The sequence below is a fragment of the Sinocyclocheilus grahami genome, unplaced genomic scaffold (genome assembly GCF_001515645.1).
Source record: "Sinocyclocheilus grahami isolate Dianchi unplaced genomic scaffold, SAMN03320097.WGS_v1.1 scaffold62.1, whole genome shotgun sequence".
NCBI lineage: Eukaryota > Metazoa > Chordata > Actinopteri > Cypriniformes > Cyprinidae > Sinocyclocheilus > Sinocyclocheilus grahami.
In genome coordinates this window covers 2,169,368-2,190,241 of record NW_015505241.1, presented here as the reverse complement: position 1 = coordinate 2,190,241, position 20,874 = coordinate 2,169,368, and the positions used below count along the sequence as shown (strand labels likewise).

At 38.2% G+C, this 20,874-nt stretch overlaps 1 protein-coding gene across 1 annotated transcript in view; it reads right to left on the bottom strand.

Moving 5' to 3' along the window:
* LOC107584717 (sodium- and chloride-dependent GABA transporter 1-like) overlaps positions 1–11,066 on the bottom strand; it is a 33,497-nt gene extending 22,431 nt beyond the window's left edge. Inside the window, exons 1-5 of the mRNA XM_016271433.1 lie at positions 10,922–11,066; positions 9,741–10,043; positions 7,267–7,398; positions 6,180–6,280; positions 467–576 (exon numbers count right to left, since the gene is read on the bottom strand). Of these exons, the coding sequence (XP_016126919.1) occupies positions 467–576; positions 6,180–6,280; positions 7,267–7,398; positions 9,741–9,978 (581 nt within the window). The 5' untranslated portion in view covers positions 9,979–10,043; positions 10,922–11,066. The remainder of the gene's footprint in view (positions 1–466; positions 577–6,179; positions 6,281–7,266; positions 7,399–9,740; positions 10,044–10,921) is intronic.
* Positions 11,067–20,874: the final 9,808 nt, after the last annotated feature.

Genomic DNA, 20,874 nt, shown 5'->3' with positions numbered 1-20,874 from the left:
CTGAATATGCGCTGCACCTGCTGCCTACTTATACTCACGCTGTGATCAGCAGCAGCTGGATGCAATAATCGCATGCCAATGTGCATTGGCTCGTTTAGTTTACACTCGAAGTAGATTGGTCCCTCTAAGCGAGATCCCAATTCGTCGGTCCTCCGACGTGACGTCTCCGTTCCCTCCTTCAGGGAACGAGGGTTACATACGTAACCGAGACGTTATTCATAATGTAGAAAGAGCAGTGTGAACATTTTTCTAAATATATTATTTTGTGTTTCCATGGATGAAAGTGTTTTGGTAAAGTACATGATAACAAAACAAAACAAAAAATATTCTCAATGGAATCAGAAAAAAAAGTGCTTTAACCAGCTCAGACAGGAAAATAACTACTCGATCAGTGCAACTGGATTTTAACTTACAACTTCATTAAATATTTGACAAAAATATTAATATCACTATTGTATTGACTCACTCCCAGAACTCAGTGACGGCACTGGTCAGGTTGGTGGTGTCCATCAGACTGTAGTTGGAAAAGCAGCGATCAGTGTTCCAAGGGTTATCACAAGTTTGCCATGGTAACTCCTAAAGAGAGAGAAGGAGAGAGAGAGAGAGAGAGAGAGAGAGAGAGAGAGAGAGAGAGAGTGTGTGTGTGTGTGAAGAGAAAACCCTTGTGGGTAGTAACACTTTAGTATAGGGACCAATTCTCACTATTAACTAGTTGCTTATTAGCATGCCTATTATTAACATATTGTCTGTTTATTAGTACTTATAAAGCACATATTCTGCATGACCATATTCTACAGCCCTAATCCTGCCCAATACCTAAATTTAACAACTACCTTACTAATTATTAATGCAAATTAGGAGTTTATTGAGGCAAAAGTCATAGTTAATGGTTTGTTAATAGCGAGGATTGGACCTTAAAATAAAGTGTGACCAAAAAAAAAACACTGTACTTGCCGATATTACAATATTAATTAAATAAAGCCAAACAGTTGATGGTCCTCACTGAAAAAAATACTATGGAAGTCAATGAGGACGATCAACTGTTTGGTTACACCAGGGCTGTGTCCGAAAGCCTAGCTGACTTGCAGCCTCCCTGCCCTATCAGGCAATAACTTTGCAGGCAGCATTTCTGCACAAAGTCACCTCATGAAATTGATTTCGGACAGGCTTCTGAGGCAGTGTAACGGTTTAATGATGTACAACGAAATAGTTTTGGTGCTAACTAAATGAATATGTAATTACTATAATACTGATTTATATGCTACAAGTTTGACTGCATCATATAATAATGCTGTTAATAGTGTTCATCATCTGTTTGATTATGTCTTGAATTTATTTTTCCGTACATTTCTGCCATATGTACATTAACTGACATTCACCACTGATAAGTTATTAGAGAGAGAGAGAGAGTGTGTGTGTGAAGTTTTAGAAAACCCTTGTGGGTAGTAACACTTTAGTATAGGGACCAATTCTCACTATTAACTAGTTGCTTATTAGCATGCCTATTATTAACATATTGTCTGTTTATTAGTACTTATAAAGCACATATTCTGCATGACCATATTCTACAGCCCTAATCCTGCCCAATACCTAAATTTAACAACTACCTTACTAATTATTAATGCAAATTAGGAGTTTATTGAGGCAAAAGTCATAGTTAATGGTTTGTTAATAGCGAGGATTGGACCTTAAAATAAAGTGTGACCAAAAAAAAAAACACTGTACTTGCCGATATTACAATATTAATTAAATAAAGCCAAACAGTTGATGGTCCTCACTGAAAAAAATACTATGGAAGTCAATGAGGACGATCAACTGTTTGGTTACACCAGGGCTGTGTCCGAAAGCCTAGCTGACTTGCAGCCTCCCTGCCCTATCAGGCAATAACTTTGCAGGCAGCATTTCTGCACAAAGTCACCTCATGAAATTGATTTCGGACAGGCTTCTGAGGCAGTGTAACGGTTTAATGATGTACAACGAAATAGTTTTGGTGCTAACTAAATGAATATGTAATTACTATAATACTGATTTATATGCTACAAGTTTGACTGCATCATATAATAATGCTGTTAATAGTGTTCATCATCTGTTTGATTATGTCTTGAATTTATTTTTCCGTACATTTCTGCCATATGTACATTAACTGACATTCACCACTGATAAGTTATTACTAAATATTGTAGAAACTTAATTTTCTGTAAAGCTGCTTTGCAACAATTTGTATTGTTAAAAGCGCAGTACAAATAAACTTGAATTGAATTTCTTGCTAGAACTAACATCAAAAGTGCAAAAAGTTAGTCAGAAATATACATTTACTCACAAACGAACCACCAAACGCAACTTTCAAATGCCTTCTTTATTTTTTAGCTCAACCATCATGGAATGGAATGCACAGGATTGCGGGATATCAAAGGCATGCAGCGAAGGATGCCTTTGATATGCTGCCTTCAAAAATTGATCAGATGACGGTATTTCATGAGACAGGAAGTGAAGCTAACTTTGGATTCGGACGTGACTTAATGCCTTGGAATGCGTCCTCCGAAGGCAGCATTTTAGAGCTTTTGGACGCAGCCCATGGGTAGGCAAGTTCGTTCCTAGAGAGCCACTGTGCTGCAGAGTTTAGCTTCAACCCTAATCAAACACACCTGATCAAGCTAATCAATGTCTTCAGGATTACTAAGGCTATAGGCTTTTTCCAGGGTTGGAGCTAAACTCTGCAGGACAGCAGCTCTCTAGGACCGAACTTGCCAACCCCTGGGTTACACACATCCTTTAAAATATCTTCTTTTGTGTTCAGCAGAAGAAAGACATTCATTCAGGTTTGGAACAACTTCAGCGTGAGTAAATGATGACAGAATTTTTGGGTAAACTATTCTTTTAAGTGTTCTTAACGAGGCTTTAATAACACATTTATGACGATGCTTCTTAACATACTCATACTTAATTTATAATTGCACTCTGTAATGTCAAATGCTTCACATTAAAGTACATTTTAAATTATGTTTTAATTATGTTTTTGTCATGCTTTAAAAATACAATCAGTAATTGATTAGAATTTTAACTGTAGTGTTATGTCAGACTCTTGTGTTTTGTTCCCCACGTGCTCCATGTCCTGGTTTTCCCCCATGTTCCTCCTATGCCCTTATTTGGTCCTTCCCGTTCCTGTCCTTATTAATATAATTTGTTACAGGTGTTCCCTCATTAGTTTCCATGATTTAAGCCCTGTGTGTTTCCATGTCTAGCGTGCTGTCTTAAACGTTGATTCTTTGGATGAATAAAGACAGTAATAGTAACTCTCCTGCGTTCTCCTCGTTCCTCACTACTCACCGTAGGCAACATCGTGACAGAAGACAACACCTACAATAAGTAAACGGTGCCCCTTCTCCCCATTTTTGTTTCCGGTTTTGAAAGTGTTTTTGTTTTCCGTGTTTTCCCCCCGCGATTATGGAGATTATGCATGTTTCATTGCGCTAGCCCATAGAGATCTCGCCCGCCGGCTGCTCAGCAGACAACCCCGCAGGCCGCGCCCAAGCCCGCCGGCCGTTCCTCAGTCAAGCCTGCCGGTTGCGCCGTTCTCCCTTAACCAAAGGATGAGGCTGAGGAGAAAAAGACTGTTCTCTGCCCTCATCCTAGCCCCAGAGCTCGCTCCAGTGTCGGCTCCAGTCCCCGAGTTTAGCCCAGAGAGGGCTCCAGTCCCCGAGTTTAGCCCAGAGAGGTTCCAGTCCCCGAGTTTAGCCCAGAGAGGGCTCTTATCCCCGAGTCTAGCCCAGAGAGGGCTCCAGTCCCCGATTTTAGCCCAGAGAGGATTCCAGTCCCCGATTCTAGCACAGAAAGGGCTCCAGTCCCCATGTTCAGCCCAAGGAGGGCTCCAGTCCCCATGTCCAGGCCAAGGAGTGCTCCAGTTCCCACGTCCAGCCCAAGGAGGGCTCCAGTCCCCAGGTCAAGCCCAGGGAGGGCCCAGTTCCCGAGTTAGGCCTACGGAGGGCCTCTGAAACTGACATTCTCCCCAAGGATTTTTCCGCCATGGCTTCCCAGTCTGCCTGCTCTGCCATGGCGCCCAAAACGGGTGCCGCTCTGGAGCCCTGCCATCCAGTGGAAGCCTGTCCTGAGAGGCCTCCAGAGCAAAGTTGGTTATTATGAGGCGCGTGGACGCCTTCCGGGAGGGGGGTGTAATGTCATACTCTGTTTCTGTCTCTTGTGTTTTGTTCCCCATGTGCTCCATGTCCTGGTTTTCCCCCGTGTTCCTCCTATGCCCTTATTTAGTCCTTCCCATTCCTGTCCTTATTAATATAATTTGTTCCAGGTGTGCCCTCATTAGTTTCCATGAGCCCTGTGTGTTTCCATGTCTAGCGTGCTGTCTTAAACGTCGATCCCTGTTCCTACGTGTCTGTTCCTTGTTCCCTTTGGATGAATAAAGACTGTTATAGTAACTCTCCTGCATTCTCCTTGCTCCTCACCGTAGGCAACATTGTGACAGTTAACTGTAGTTAATTCTAGTTAATATTACATTAAAAGCTAATACTTTTTAAATGTACTAAAATGTGACTTAATAATTGCGCAATTACAAATACATTTAAAAACATGGCATACAAGTTTAGTCAATTTGACAGTAGAAAGACAATAGAAGTAATTATGAAATTACACTCCTAAATCCTAATTAAGTCGGTCAAAAAAGCACTCTTAAGTTCAGTCCAAAAACATAACATTCAGTTTACAATTATAGTACATGCTTTTAGATTTTTAAAATATTATTTCCGTAATAAGTACTCTTTTTAATAGCGTACCAATGTGTGCTACTTTTTCCATGAGTGTAAACTGAAGGGGGAAAATGGCATTTTACATTTTCTGAAGAAAATTAGTGGTGTCTGCTTGTGCACAACTCACAATGCTAGTGGTTACCATGCCATTACAACAGTATGTAGTTGCTACACTCTCTCTCTAAAAAAAAGAAGAAAAAAAAGAAGAAACTGTCACTGTCACAGCAAATAGTGACAGCTTTTGTACCTATTTTACTGAATAATTATAAGGTAATGATTTACCTTTTGATTTACTTAATCAAATAAGTAATTTTCGGTTTACTTTGTGATGCTATACAGAGGTCTGTTAGGTCACTAATAGTCACTAGATGGTTTTTAGTTGGTTACTATGCAGCTGTTTAGGTTTACTGTGCAGGGTTTAGGGTAGTTACTGGGCATTGCTATGCAGTTTCAGCATGTTCTGAGTAGTTATTAGCGCCACATGCTATTGTGGTTAGGTGGGCCACTTAGGTGTAGATTGCTAGGTGGATTCTAATGTGTTCTGAATAGAACAGCAGAAAAAAGTATTTGTATTAGAGGTTTGTTTAGGTATCTCCAAGTATGAGCAGTCATATAGTGATACTTGCTTGGCAAACACCACCATGTGAAGAATAAATTTAAAGGATAAAGCAAAATGGGTAAAGCAATGAATGGCGAATGAAAAGCATTAAAAAATAATAGCACAATGCATTCATAAAACAAAGGCAGGTTTTGTTTCCAATTCCCTCTGCACTGCTTTAGAGATGACTTCTTATTCCCATGGCAGAAACTGCAGTTATTATTTCTGTGGAGCCTTTAAAACACTCTCTAGAGCAAAGACAGAGTCACAGAGAGCTTTCAAGGAGGCGGAGAGAGATACAGAGAAACAGGGAGGAAGAGAGAGCTTGAAAGAAGCAGCAATTCTGAGAAGACTGAGAAATTCTTTGAAAATCTAAGACAATTGTAGCTGAATTCACTGGGGCAGATAAAGACATGGATGGTGTGGGGAAAAAAACCCATATAACCTATTTGACCAATGAATGAAATAAAAAAAAATAGTTGAAATAGATTTGTAAGTTTTAATCAAATTATCAAGAGAACAAAAATGGCAACACATTCTGTGTTAATGTAACATTAGGTTGAGTATTGTAGTTTAATACAAAATACAGCCATTCTGTAAATGCCTCACAAAATCATATTGACAATATGAATCACTAATTAAATAATTTGACTTTTTTAATTATTTTACAATTCAAATAACTTATACTTCATTTTTTATACTAATGAGTAATGTTTAAACGGAGTAGTGAATAAAACATGCTGAATGGTTGAACAGTTTTGAAAGATAGGAAAGACAAAAAGGAATAGATATTTGTGTATTTGCACTTTTTAATTGACACTCACTGCTTTGAAAGAGTTGAAGAGGTAGTAGAGAGCCCAGGCGATGATGATGATGTAATAGATGTTGAGCCAGAAGGACAAAACTACAGCAGCCAGCCCCACACCTGACACAAGAGGAGTTTAAGAGTTAAACCTCAAATGATACAGCACAACTAATCCAAAAAATATGTTTTGTGCCAAAACACGTAGATTGTAGATGGGAACCCTCATTCTGCCATACTCTTGTGAAATTCTTCCATCATTTTAAGAGAACTATCTAGACACATAGACACAACCTACAATAGCAGCTACCATTTTTTTATTTAAAAAACAATGGTTGCATAAAAACAAAACAAAATAATTTTAGAAAAAATACTGTTAGCTTTTTGCAAAGGTCTCATTTGGGAAGAAAATGAGAAAATGGGCATATTTCTGAAGTATATGTGCAAGGTAAACTTATGGGGAGGGTTCTAAAAAGATCTGCACTCTAGATGGTGCAGGTTCTTTACATGCATCTACTAGCAATCACATAATTTACTAAGCTGATTGGCTTTTTCTGATTCTGCAACCAGTGAGCTTACTTGTAAGCTCATCTTGCAGTGCATTATTAGAGTCCCTCTGAGACACTTCACCTCCCCCAGCTCCACATGTCTAGATGCTACAGGATTTATGTATGCCTATTCATGTGTATATTTGTGGCTTTGGCAGTGGCAAGTCTGTATTTGCTTTACAGCAGCAAAGCAGATCTAGTCTGTAAAGACAAAATGCGTTACCATTGTCATAGCTGTTAAAATGCTATTCCAAGAGATTTAATGACTGAATTATATGTAGCTTTGTTTAAAGATTAAGTGTGTCATTTCTGTGCTGTTGGAGTCACCAAGCAGAACTGCAAAAATAGTAATACAAAATGTAAACACAAACCCCATCTGTCATTGGTTGAACAAACAGATAGTTCTGCCTCAAACTCATGACACTGGCTTTGACTATTTGTTAATATGTATAACCCAGCCAGGCAAAAACATGTTGAAATTCCATTTGATGGCAGCGCAAAACTTACTGTGAGGCAATAGTACTCCAAATAGCTAATGTGTATAATGTGAATAATTCTCACCTTTCATCATGGGTATTAATTTCCATACTCCCAGCCCCCCCACTGATGTGTACTGTCCTAATGCCGTCTCCAGCAGAAACAGTGGTATTCCAGCAAACACCAGAGTAGTGAAATATGGTATGAGAAATGCTCCTAAAAATAATGTAATACAAAATGTACTTGTTAAGGTTTTTAGGTTTCAGACTTATATGCAGTCTTGCAAAACATCTGCATTAAGACTGAAGTGAACTTTAATACAATCTCTTCTATTCATAGTTTTCAGTCATGTGACTAGTTCGAAGTCCTGGAGGGCAAAACATCCATAGAACTGCAGCACAAGCATGTCAATTTTCCATTTGTTTCCAATCCACAAATATTTAGATCACCTCTCAAAAGAATAAAACAAAGATATGTGAACAAAATGCAAGTTTTGGCCATTTGCAATCCATATAAAGCACCCGCCGCAATATTTCAATCACTAAAAACAGTGGTACATTCTAAAACGTTTAATGTGAAAAAAACGTATTCTGCCTTAATGTATTAAAACAGTTATATTAAAAGATCAAATTCAGTTTACATCTTATTGATGATGCATACTTTAAACAGGGAAGTAGATGAGCCTGGAATGCAATGAATGCAATGCGCTAGATTGTTAAGTGTTTTCCTCATAATGGTTTTCTATGGGGGAAAAAAATGAATGTGAATGTGCACATTGTGTTTATATTCTGGGTTCATCTGCTTGCCTGTACAAAGTATGCATCATCAATAAGGTGTATACTGAATTTGGCCTTTTAATATTAGTGTCTTAGTAAATTTCTACTTAATGCAATCCTTGTAAAAATAACTGGCAGTCAGTGGATGAAAGCCTTGTTTTAGAGGTCTGCATTCCCGCGGGACCCGACCAGATTTTTTGCACAGCGGGATTAAATTCCCGAATAAAACGCGGTAGAGGTCGGTATCTCTGGTGTAATTTGAACGGGAGCGGGCGGTCTAACAATATCCCGTTCCCGACGTCCATTTAGAACAGCATATCTGCGCTTTATTCTTATTGACCACCGGTACAGCTTGCGCTCAGGACTGTTATGCACGCGCTGCACGCATGCTTTAAACGTCATGCATTTTATTAGCGTGGTCTGTGCACAATATGTGCATAACGATGCTCAGAGCAGGCTGTACCGGTGGTAAATATACAGCCCTCAGACAGAACAGGCAGGTTGTCGATGAGTGACAAAGCAGAATAAGGATAGAGCAAAGTGTGGATGCCCTGTCCTTGAAGGACGTTCAACTCGGTTTTGTTTATATTTTGCTTAGCCTATCATTTTAAATGAAAGATGTCGTAGGCTATTTATTTATTGTTCTCTGTGACACTTTTCCTACTGTGTTAACAGAAAAATGTCAAACGAATTTAGTATTTTGACAAGACAAATAAAAAATAGCTAATAGGCTATTTTTGTACAACCTACATTTATTTATTTTTTTCTCTCTCTGCGACACATTTTTCCTATTGTGTTGTCAATGTTAAACGAATTGTATCCTGACAAGACGAATAAAAATAAGAAATACCATTTTTGTACATTTTTATTTTCTCTGACACTTTTTTTTCTACTGTGTTGTATAAAATATTAAACTCATTTTGTGTCTTAAGATAATTCATATAAATTCAAGTCAAAGTCAATAAATTCAAGACTCTTGACAAGACGAATAAAATAACATACAATTTTGTGCAGAATACACTTTTATTTGTCAGCCTATCTCTCTTTCTTTCAGTAGAGAAAATTTTAATGTGAGATTCTGGAAACCAGATCTAAATTTAGCGGGAACGGTCAGGTCGGGTAGAAAATTATTCTAAGCGGACAGCGGGTGAACAAAGAAATGAATATGAATATATAATGAAATATATAGTGGGAGCAGGTGGGTGTGGAATATAACCTTGCGGGAGCAGGACTAATGGTTGAATGTGCAATATTAGCTGAAACTATGATTTTGGGAAAACACTCATTCATTGAGCTAATTGCTAATGACAGAACTTTGTCCAAAAAATTTTCAGAAGTATGGCAGAACCATAGTTTGTTCATGATACTTTTGGGAAATTCACCCCTGGTCTGTCAGCAGGGAAGACTTGGTGGATATTCTACAATGTAAATTCTATTGAGCTCTTGCCACTCGCAAGCTTTATTTTACCAAGGAGGGCATGTTCCTCTGTCAACATCTTTTCTTGGACCTGGAACAATATTCTTGTCAAACTTAGTCCTAATCCTATCCAACATCTAAACTTACCATTAACTGTACTTATAATTAAAGGCAAATGACTGATTAAGTGACAAAAATGTTGTTCAAACCCCAACCACAGCGTTAAACCTACTCCTAAAATCTGATTGATTGACAGGAATGTTGTCAGGAGCATGTCCTTCATGGCAAAAACATGGTAAGAATATTGATCCAACCAGGCATCTTCTCAACAGCCTATAAGTAACAGCGTTTCTGTCTTCTCTCACCTCCACCATTCTTTCCGCACAGATATGGGAACCTCCACACATTTCCCAGCCCAATGGCGTATCCAACACAGGACAGTAGAAAGTCAAATTTTCCCTTCCAAGATCCTCTATCTGGTACTGTATTCTCCTTCTCCTCTTCTGCAGGAACACTGTTGTGATCCAGGTCCTCAAATGGGACCGCCTGCTTCACATCTGAGGGTGAGTTGAGGTCCACCGTGCTCTGGCCAGTCTTCCCCATCACAGGAACAACGTCACACCACAGTCAGACAATAATCCACCTCTGTCCAGTACTGTATTATCCGTCTGTTGAATGCAGGGCTAATGACTTTGAATGTTTTTTAAATGAACACAACACTTCAGATGGGCTTTGAAAGAAGCTAAATATTTGTGTTTTTTCTACCGAAACACGATCGATCAGAACTATATGTGGTAATGTTATAGTTTGTATGTTATAACAAATGAGGTGTTATAACATAGTTATAAAACAGCTATAGCATATTAGTTGTCATACTATTATAGTTAACGAGTGAAAATATGAGATAATTGTAATTGGTTAATAGTTTTCATATACTGGCAACCTATGCTTTGTACTCCATACACTAAAACTACCTACTGTTTTTGTATTTTTGTGTTTTACCTATATGGCATCTGTGTAAAGTGCCCTTGTTCTACTCTCCCAGGTAATTTCTCTTTAAAACCAATTAAACCACCTGCTTTCTACAGACAAAGTGCAGTTCATGAGAATCATTAACTTTCCAGACAGATGTGCCGATAATCAGATTGCCTTAATGGAGACACTAATTCTTATCCATGTCCTACTAATGTGATGAATCAATCAACTTTATTTGTGACTAACGGTTTTGAAAGTCTACAACCTGCATGCCAATGCATAACAAAACCACCATCAGATACCTCATTGTTTTCATTTAACGAACAGCCATTATACATTTAGAAACAGTCTCATTAAATCACAGTAAGCAATTAAATGTGAGTCAAGTTTGCTTCAGGCTCACTGAGTATTTAAAATATCTCCAACTTTTCCTCTGCATCCTTTAGATTAAGAGGAAATTGAATACAGACTTATTGCACAAGGTTTGCATTAATAGACAATAGAGTTCCCAACTCATTATTTTTTATGGTAACTATACCACACATTTAGAGAAGGGGGGTAAAATACATACCTCTGAGACGTCTTTATTCTGTAGTCAGGTGAGTCGAGATGCCACCAACTAAAGGTGAACTCAAATTCTTCATTAACAACAGAACCAAATGAAACTGACCCAATGTCCCAGCTAGGGCAAAAAGTTTCCCGTTTTCTCTCTCTCGTTCTATGTATCTGGAGGGGCCCTCTATGCCCTGGTGTTCCTGTGGCTGATATTGAGCTGCAGATAATAAACTTCGACCTGTTGTTTGATAGGATTATCGCTTTACCACACTGAGACCCTGGGGCTACTAAACAACAGTCGATTGCAGTGTCCTCGCATTGTGTGTGTGTGTATTAGTTGTGTGTCAGTGTGTGAATATGTGTGCACTGATCCTTGTGCCAGTTTGGTTGCCATGGGATATCCCCTTAGAAGAGTGCTCCGTTCTAGCATTGAAAGAGCTTGTTAGGATTTTAAAATGAAGCAGGCGCAGTGCCTAAAATACAGACGGCATGATGTCTCCCAAAAATGACCCCAAAAGCATGACTTTATCAGTTAAGACCCGTAATTTATGACTGATACTGTACATTTATAATTGGTTTGTAAAATATGGTAAGGTGAATAAAGTAGATTTGAAATCAATAAATGTTTGATACTTTAATACAGCAGAGTTTATCTCAGAGTTGATCATGTGTGGTTTACAAAGATGTTGATATGTTTGCTCTGTTGCCAAGACCTTCCATACTGTTGTAGTAATAGCATAGTAATTACATAGCAATACACTAAGTAATAAGCTGCATCTACATCTACTAAATCTCACAGTATTATATAGTAATTGATAATGAACTCTTTTATTTGAAAAGAAGATCAAGCAAGGTGTGAATGCATACTTTGCTGTAACAACACATCTTTCCCAAATGGTATGCTCTATAGGGAAGGCTCTGATGGAGCATTTTAAAGGGGTCATATGATGCGATTTCAAGTTTTCCTTTCTCTTTGGAGTGTTACAAGCTGATTGTGCATAGATAAGATCCCTGAAGTTGCAAAGACTAAAGTCTCAAAACCAAAGAGATATTATTTATCAAAGTTAAGACTCTGCCACGCCCCCCTAAAATGGCTCGTTCTAACACGCCCCCACATGTCTACCTCACTATGTGGAAATATTTGCATAATGCGGCCCAAATGTGCACGCAAAGAAAGAAGGCGTAGTTTCAGTAACCTCAGTTAGTGTTGAAGCAGCCATGTCAGGGAGACGCAGTGTGTTTCTAGGCGAAAGCAAAAGCACTTTATTTGGCCTTCCAAAAGTAGATGCATTTAGGAATCTTTAAGATTACTTACAACAGAACAGCAATGCATTTTATGGACGACCGTTTCGTGAACCTAGGAGAGGAGGTAATTCTGACTTTGCTATGACAATCTGGCACTTCTGAATCAGCTACTGTTTTGTTATTAGTTTAAGTTTTTGCTATTGACTGTTCAAATGCGGAGTTTTGCGCATCGTGTGTGTGTGTGTGTGTGTGCGCGCGTGCGTGTGAGAGAGAGAGAGAGCGTGTCACATCAAAGTGGAGTCAGCTGTCTTAACCGTGGCTTGTGTACTGCAAACACATACCAGCTTCATCACTGTGTCTGTCACGCGACTCTGTTCCCCTTTCGGGCTCTGTCTTTACATTTATTTTGAAAGATGAAGCTCGCGATTATGGTAAGGGGCATTACATTCCCGACAAGTGCTTGCTGTGTTCGGCCAATCACAATGCACTGGGTCAGCTGGCCAATCAGAGCAGAGCGCTTGTCGGAAGGAGGGACTTTGTAGAAAACGAAGCGTTTGAGAGAGGCGGGGCATAGAGGTCCTACAATAATGTACAGTATTTGAAAAATAATGTGTTTTTTGAACATTAAAGCATGTCAACATATTCTGTTACACCAAATACACAAAATAATGATCTTTAAAAAAGCATCATATGACCCCTTTACATACGATGCATTTTAAGGGTGTAGAAAAAGCCAGGTCAGATTAAAATCAAGGAGAAATTGGATATCTGAAACGAAAACTGGCCATTATGTCTGAAATTCTCATTGGTCAACAGATGCACTTTGGCAAACCATGAGGTTTTCTGGATGCACATAATTTTACAGTATGTGCACTTAGAGTGTACTTACCTAAGAAAATACTAGATAAAATAAGGTAACATGGATTAGGTTTAGGGGTAGGTTCAGGGTTAGTACCTAGTTATTACCCAGTTATTGTACTATAACAGTTATATATGTACATGTGGAACAGGACTGTAATTTAAAGTGCTACCAGTTTTCCCATTCATTCGAAACACGTGCCTCAAAATATATTTCTGCAAAACTGAAAAAACTTACCTACATACGAATCGCTGCAGTTTCCAGTTGAAATTAACACTAGACTACTTTTATTCCTTTTCACACAAAAAGTATGATTTACAGGTCCACAGTTTAGATTAATAAAGCCTAATTTTCGCACAATTACTTGAGGAATATTATGTTATATATTCAAAACAATTTTAACATGCTGCGACATTTCAAAACTGATACTTTTGAACGCTGGCATCACATATCAAGCTTCATATGTACGGGTTTTAATGTTCGGTAGGTTTGTTCGGTAGCTCACGCAGTATTGAGTTGCACTTTAGTGGTGAAGAGCTCTTGTACGAATCAATTGAAACTAAGCTGTACACTAAACAGCTCAAACCTGCATATAAGGAAATTCAAGTGGCACGGTTGCATCAACAAATGCATTTTATATCAGTTTTGCATTTGTTAACACTATCGGGTAGGTTTAGGGTTGGGTTTGGTATAGGGGATATTTCCAACACGATAGATCATTAACTTTTAGCGACACTCCCCGAGTATTTGATTTACGAACCGCCGCAATACGAAGCTTTGCAATAAAAACACAGCAATACGTACCTATATCAACATTAAAAATAAAACGTGCTAGGGTCACGTATTGAACCCGTGTTTTAATGCCACTCACTGGACATTTCACTTTGAAACTGTCGTGAAACGTGCCGTAAGGTAAGTAATAACGGTGTTGCAGAAATGTATTAAGAGGCACATATTTCGAATGAGCCTGGGTTGAGTTTTCCTCTACATCCCTGTGATGCACAATCACAATTAACAAATTTGCAGAATATTTGCTGCATAAACTTTACTGTGTAAGCATCCTGAAAGTCACTACAAGTCCTATAAATAATAGTCCTAAAATGAAATGCCATTTAGTTCCAACATGAAGCAAATAACTGTGCCATTGTTACTTTTCATTGGATTAGAGAATAATAGGTGTCCAATCCTGCTCCTGAAGGGCCACCTTGATGCAGAATGCAGCTCCATCCTGCTTTAAAACATCTCCCAGGAAGTTTCTTGTAATGTCAAAAGATTCCAGAGTAATTGGAATCAGGAGGTTGACAAGCTGGTTTAGATGCATTTACTTAGGGCAGGAGCTAAACTAAGTTTAGAGCATCTACTGCAGAAAATAACAATGTGCTACAATGCAGGAGTGACAGAAATTGTGGCCAAAAGTATGCGGATACCTGAACACCACACCCTTTGTTTGTCACACATTTAATTTTAGGGTTTGTCCTCCCATTGCTGCCACAACAGCCTCTACCTTCCGAGCATCCGGGAAGATTTTCCACTAAATGTTGGAACATGGCTGCAGGGATTTGATCCCATTCAGAAACAAAAGAGCATCAGTGAGGTCATGCACTGATGTTGGGTGATGGGCAGAAAAATCCCACAGACACAATGACACAAATGGGATGGGATGAGTTATGGGCTGAAGTTGAAAGAGTTAGAGGTTTGTTGAGCAATAGCCTTACTCATAAAAAATATGGGAAAATCTGGGACAAGTGTGAATCTGTCCAGAACTGTCAGTCCAAAGCTGGTCCATTTCTAATAGGAGAGGTCATAACACACTATAGCAGAGTTTTCTTTCTGTCAAGTTTTGCAATATGACAATGTTTATAAGATAACAACTGCTACACCTCATACATCTGGGTGGGTGGAAAGAAAAAACATTCCACATCCCAGTTGGAGTTTGTCTTAAGCCATGTTAGAAAACATACTTTTCTATTGGATTGTTCAAGATTCTGTTGTCTGATAAAACCAGAATTGCTAGGTAATAAATCTGGTCCAACCCTTACAAAGCACCTCCCTGTGGGAGCATCGCTACACTGTGGTACTGTATGGTGATGATAGCTGTATGTCTTGGGGATATATCCTTATTTTAGTGAATACCACAATTTTGAAGAGTGATGAAAGTCTGATGAGTGTAATTTGCCTTAATGTTAAAATTTATGTCATAATAATCGTAACCCTACATCCTACAAACAGCTAAAAATAAGCCATTGATATGCAAATTCTGGGATTTCTGGGATATGTGCTCAATTGTGGTGGATATATTTTTGCTTTATCCAATAAGAAGAAATGTGCATAAACTAAAATAGAAACACAATTACCTAATAAATTTCTCTGCACAATTAAAAAAAAAAAATACTTTGGCAAAGCTAGAGTGAGTAACCTCGGAAACTCCATGTGTCCTGTTGACAGAATTGGACAGTTCTCATACGAGCAGTTAGCTTCAAAAGAGCACCTCTGCTATGAGTAATAATTGGGAAACTGACCAAGAGCACTGTTATGAACCCCATCCACTTCAGCTGTGTCAATGTCTTTGTGTGAAGCACAGTCCTCTGCAGTCGCTCATTGGGCAAATGGCATATGGGTTTAGATCATGGCACTTGTAAAAAAATATGTTTAGTTTTTAAGCAATGACAGTAAAAACATTTAGTAGATGAATTAAAGGACAACTGCTTTTCAATAAATGAACCATTAAATTGAGAAGATAAAGTGTATTTTTAACTGTAAAAGAACCGTATGAGTCAAATTGAAATATTCTGGTGTGAGATTTTAACACAGAGTATTTTTTTTCTATTAGCTCATTATTATATTATATATTAGTTTGAATTATATAAGATATAACAAGCAATGACACAACTTGCTATATTAATAGATGTGCAGTCACATCATAATATTGTGTGTACTGCATATTAAAGCAATATCACACAAGCAAGAGTGTGTTTTACGGCTGTACAATATTCAATATAATATATTATTCAGACTTATCATGTATATGTAATTATAAATGCACATATCTGTTATGAAAAATTCTAAATTTTTGTGTATTATAATATTAAACCGCATATCGCCTACTCTTAATTGCCTTTATTGAAGCACTTGTCCTAATAATTGAATGTCTCTTGCCAACCACTGTCATTTTAAATCAAACTGACTGCATATGAACATAAAATCTTTATGGGTTAAAGAGGCTGCTGCTGTTAAAAGTGGAAGCATGATGGATTGTGTGAAGACAGGAAAAAGCTATCAAGAGTGTTACATCAATGTGTTTCTAACTGAATATTCATATGCATGGAGCTAGCTAAAAAGCTGAGTTACTTCAAAGGTGTACTTTAGTAGTTTCTTTAACTTTATCAACACTGTGCCAAGAGAGGCATGACTTAGGAAACATAGCAAGTAGAAAACTTGACAAACCAAATGCGAGTGGCAGTGGATGTTTTGGATGACGTGCAAACTTAATGCGTACTTGACATGGGAATGAAAAGACTCAAATCCAAATCACAGCTTTAACACAGCCACAATGTCAACAGCAAATCAGAGGTTACTCGCATTAGGTTTGTCATTGCCTGCAATCGTTAAGCGACAGGCACGGAATTGGAGTTGTCAGAGTTGGTTTTCATCACTCGTTGTATGCTGCCCTCAAATCAATAGAGGCTAATTACACCCCACAATGAACCTGTGTGGCTTATGGTGGCGACACAGTGAGATTACAGAGTTAATACACTGCTTTACATGGGAGGAAACTTTGTTAACACAATCAAACATGGCGCACTACCTGTTCAGTTTGCATGTTTATGACTTGTCATGCATGAACAGCCATTGAGAATGTTTTGTGGTATTTAAAATGCAGTCACACTTTAAACACTTTGTGTTCTGTTCACGTCTGAATGTCACCGCTTGACCTCTTGGCTCAAGTACTTACTTAAGGTTTGAGGATCACATAGGGCCATTTTTCCTCAAAACGTATGTGTACTTGTTCATACATTAATCACACTGAAAAAAACATTTTGCTCAACATTCTTGCTGGATATGGTTGTAAAAATGTCTAAACATTCTTAAAACAAGATTAATTTACTTGAGAAGTAAAGCTGTATGAGAGATTTAGAATTGTTTTCAGAGAATACATTTTGAATTAAGTTCACGTTTCATTTAAAATGCCTTGAAAATGACTTGAAAATGTGCATGTGGCAACATTTCTTCAAAATGGATGTTAAGTTTCTTTTTGAAGGTTTCTAATGAATGTTGCTCAAATTGTCAACAGTTTTATCCAAAATAAACAGATATAAACAGATAAATAAACAAAATAAACAGATAAACATGAATATAGCAAAGTTTTATTATGTTGGTTTTGTACATATCAATGCAGCTCAGAAATTAAATGTCTGGTAATTGGCACTAAAAATGTAATGCTCTATCACTTTTGAAAATAACGTACCACCTACACTAATGGCGCTTTTCCACTGCGTGGTACAACTCGGCTCGGCACGGCTCAGTACGGCACGGCACGGTTCGGCTCGGCACGGTTTGCATTTCCACTGCAGTTCAGTACCGCTTTAGAGTGGGCGGGATTATTCACATGTTGTTATAGTTGCGCTGCCTCTACTACCACGACTAAAAAAACGTTTTCATTCCACGTCGCCCCATCAAGCTCTCGCTGGATCCGCTCCTCTGCTATCAAGGAGAGGAACGTCTGTTCTTCCGCAACAGACAACAAAACTTTTTGGTTGTTAAAAAAAAGGTGCGCTTGTTCAAAACAGTTGCGTTCGGTCCTTCGCTGGCTGTGCTGATTTAAATCTAGCGGTTCTTTTGTGTTTGTGTCGCAAGTTCAGTGACGCAGGTAGTGACGATTCTCAGCGGCCAAGCCGTGATCAGCAGAGTTTACACGTCACGTTTTGGTAACGGTACGGTTCACTTGGAACCCCAACCGAAGTGGTACTAAAAAAAGTACCAGGTACCAGGTACTGTACCCAGTGGAAAACCCCCCAGAAGTGAACTGTACCATGCTGTACCATGCAGTGGAAAAGTGCCGTAAGTCTTACCCTAAACCTGACTGGACAGTGTTAACATATTGGATAAAAGTATATTTGCTGAAGCGACCATGCCACTTCTATGAGTCTTTGAGCTCTTTTATCATGACTTGTGTTTTAATGGACTCTCACCCGATTGCTCCAAAATGCAAGTGCTTTACCAGGTGAGCAACTGAGCAAGTTTACTATGCCAGAAAACCATTACATATGGAGCTGATTTTGAGATGGAAATGTCAAATTAGTTCATGCATCATGCACTATCATGCACATGGTAAATGTATGATGTCAAAAGATATATTGTGCAAGGAACCACGCAAAATAAATCTTAATTAATTGACAGTCTTCCAGTGTAATCATAATTTGTGAAAAAAATAATAAAAGTTGTTGCCACTAGTGCTCATTTCAGCTGGAAACTGCAATGAATTGTACGTATAGGCATATTTTTCATATGATGCTATGTTGCTTATAATATGGTGCTACTTTTTTTAGTTAATTCATCATTACAAGAATTTTTTGATATTTTACATTGATAATTGGACAAAAAGTCTGAAGAACACCATTTTTTGCAGTAAAGGTTGTGTAGAGCTTCTTGTGCATGTGTGGCAATGCAAGTCACACCTGCCAATGCGTTAAATAAATGCAGAGGTTATTGACCTGCATGGGTCCCTGGCATGCATAGATAGCAGAGTAACATTGAGGAATTTCATCTTTTAATACTGTGACAGGGGACATAAATCTACATCACAAGAGCTGTGGAGAGAAAGAGAGTGTGTGTATTTGAGAGACAAGAGGGAGGGGATGAAAGATGCTCAGATGACAGTGTTGTGTGATTTGCCTCAGACCTTGCAGCAATTTTGTACCTTCAGAAAACTGTTCATCCTAACAGCCCCATTGAGTGGAATTCCAATTTCTTGCTGCAATTTGAGATCAAGTATCTTGTAGAAAATGTCCCAGCTATGGAAGGAGAATTATGCCCCCAAGTGTAGTTTAAATAAAACGAATGGCTCACTGCAGAGATAAGTCATAGAAATTGCATTAAACATACAAAACCCAAAGATTACAGAGGATTCAGACAAAGATCCAGAGCGATCAATGCATTTTATAATCTTATTGTTCCCCCTTTATATTAGGTGTCTTTAACTACTGTGAAAAAATTTGAAAAAAAAAATTGCAGAGCTGTGTCACGATCGGACACGAAGATTGAGGATCCAAATGCAGTTTTAAAGGGGTCATATGATGCGATTTGAATTTTTCCTTTCTCTTTGGAGTGTTACAAGCTCTTGGTGCATAATGAAGATCTGTAAAGTTGCAAAGACTAAAGTCTCAAATCCAAAGAGATATTCTTTATAAAAGTTAAGTCAACCACGTCTACCTAAAATGGCTCGTTCTAACATGCCCCCACATGTCTATGTCACGATGTGGGAAGATTTGCATAACGCCGCTCAAATGTTCATGCAAAGAAAGAAGGCGTAACTTTTATTCTCACTGTAGTATTGTTGCTGCCGCCACCGCCATGTCGTGAAGCCACTGTGTGATTCGTTGTGAAAGCGAAACTACTTTGTTTGGCCTTCCAAAAGAGGACGATATCCGCTTCGTCATGCCTATGCTGATCCTAGCTGATCCGTGCTGGTCGCTGAGGAAATACATCAACTTCGCGCTGTGGATCGCTGGATCAGCTTTCACCTGTGATTTCGCTTTCGCCGGATCGCCAACACAATCCTAAGTAGTTACCTTTTATTAACTACCTTGTTATATTTTATTAACTAGTTATATTAACGGCCTTATATTACTCAATACTTTCTTGTTTAAGTACAATGTAGTGCATGCACTGTAAGTACAATGTAAATTCATGTCAGGTAAATATTTCCAATTCATTAACTTATTCATTGGCATTTCATTAATCAGTTGTGTCGACTGGATAATCTATTGCAAGTTCATTGGATTCCATGTGTTCTAGAAATTTAATTATGTATGCTGTTTTATATTTAGAATTGAATCAACACTGAACTGACCTGAACTGAACAATGACACAGTTGTTTTTTTTAGAGCTGCTTTACAGCAGAATTGATCTGTGTTTGCATCATTAAATCATTATTTTCCTGTATATCCCTGTAAAGCTGCTTTGAAATTATCTGTATTGTATGAAGCACTATATAAATTAAGGTGACGACTTATGCAAGTAAACTGGATTGAATTATTTTTGGACTATCAATAAATGCTGGAATTCCTATTCTATAAAATCACAATAGTGTCAAAATATTGACCTATAAAGCTGATAATTAACCCTAAACTCTTCACAATATCCAGAAACTAGTTCCCTTGAAACATCCTAGACACTCCTTCCTTTGAGAGCTGCTCCCTAATTGGTTCCCCAGAGTATACTCCTCCATTAAGCCCACCCCCTTGTGCTATGACAGGCAGTGGCAGACCTAAAGCCATCACATGACAGTATCTATTAACTGAATGTCCACTCAGACTGCATGAATGCAGAGGCTCAGATGAGAACATTATAAAGATTGACTGGAAGAGAAAGAGAGATAAAACTCCCAGAACAGGAATTGCAATTTTTACTAATATTCAAACAATATCTTGATTGTGCACCTGCATTTAAAATTGTTCTTAGTTGATCATATCTTTTTTAGAGTTGCTAATTAGAAGTCTGCTTACTTGAAACATAATATAATAGTAAGCTGTCATATAGCAACAAAGAATGGACAATTTGAACCAAGTTTTGAAAAATATATTTGGAGAAATAGAAGAAAGAACAGTATGTTTTAATGTGATAAAAATATATCAAAAACTAAATTA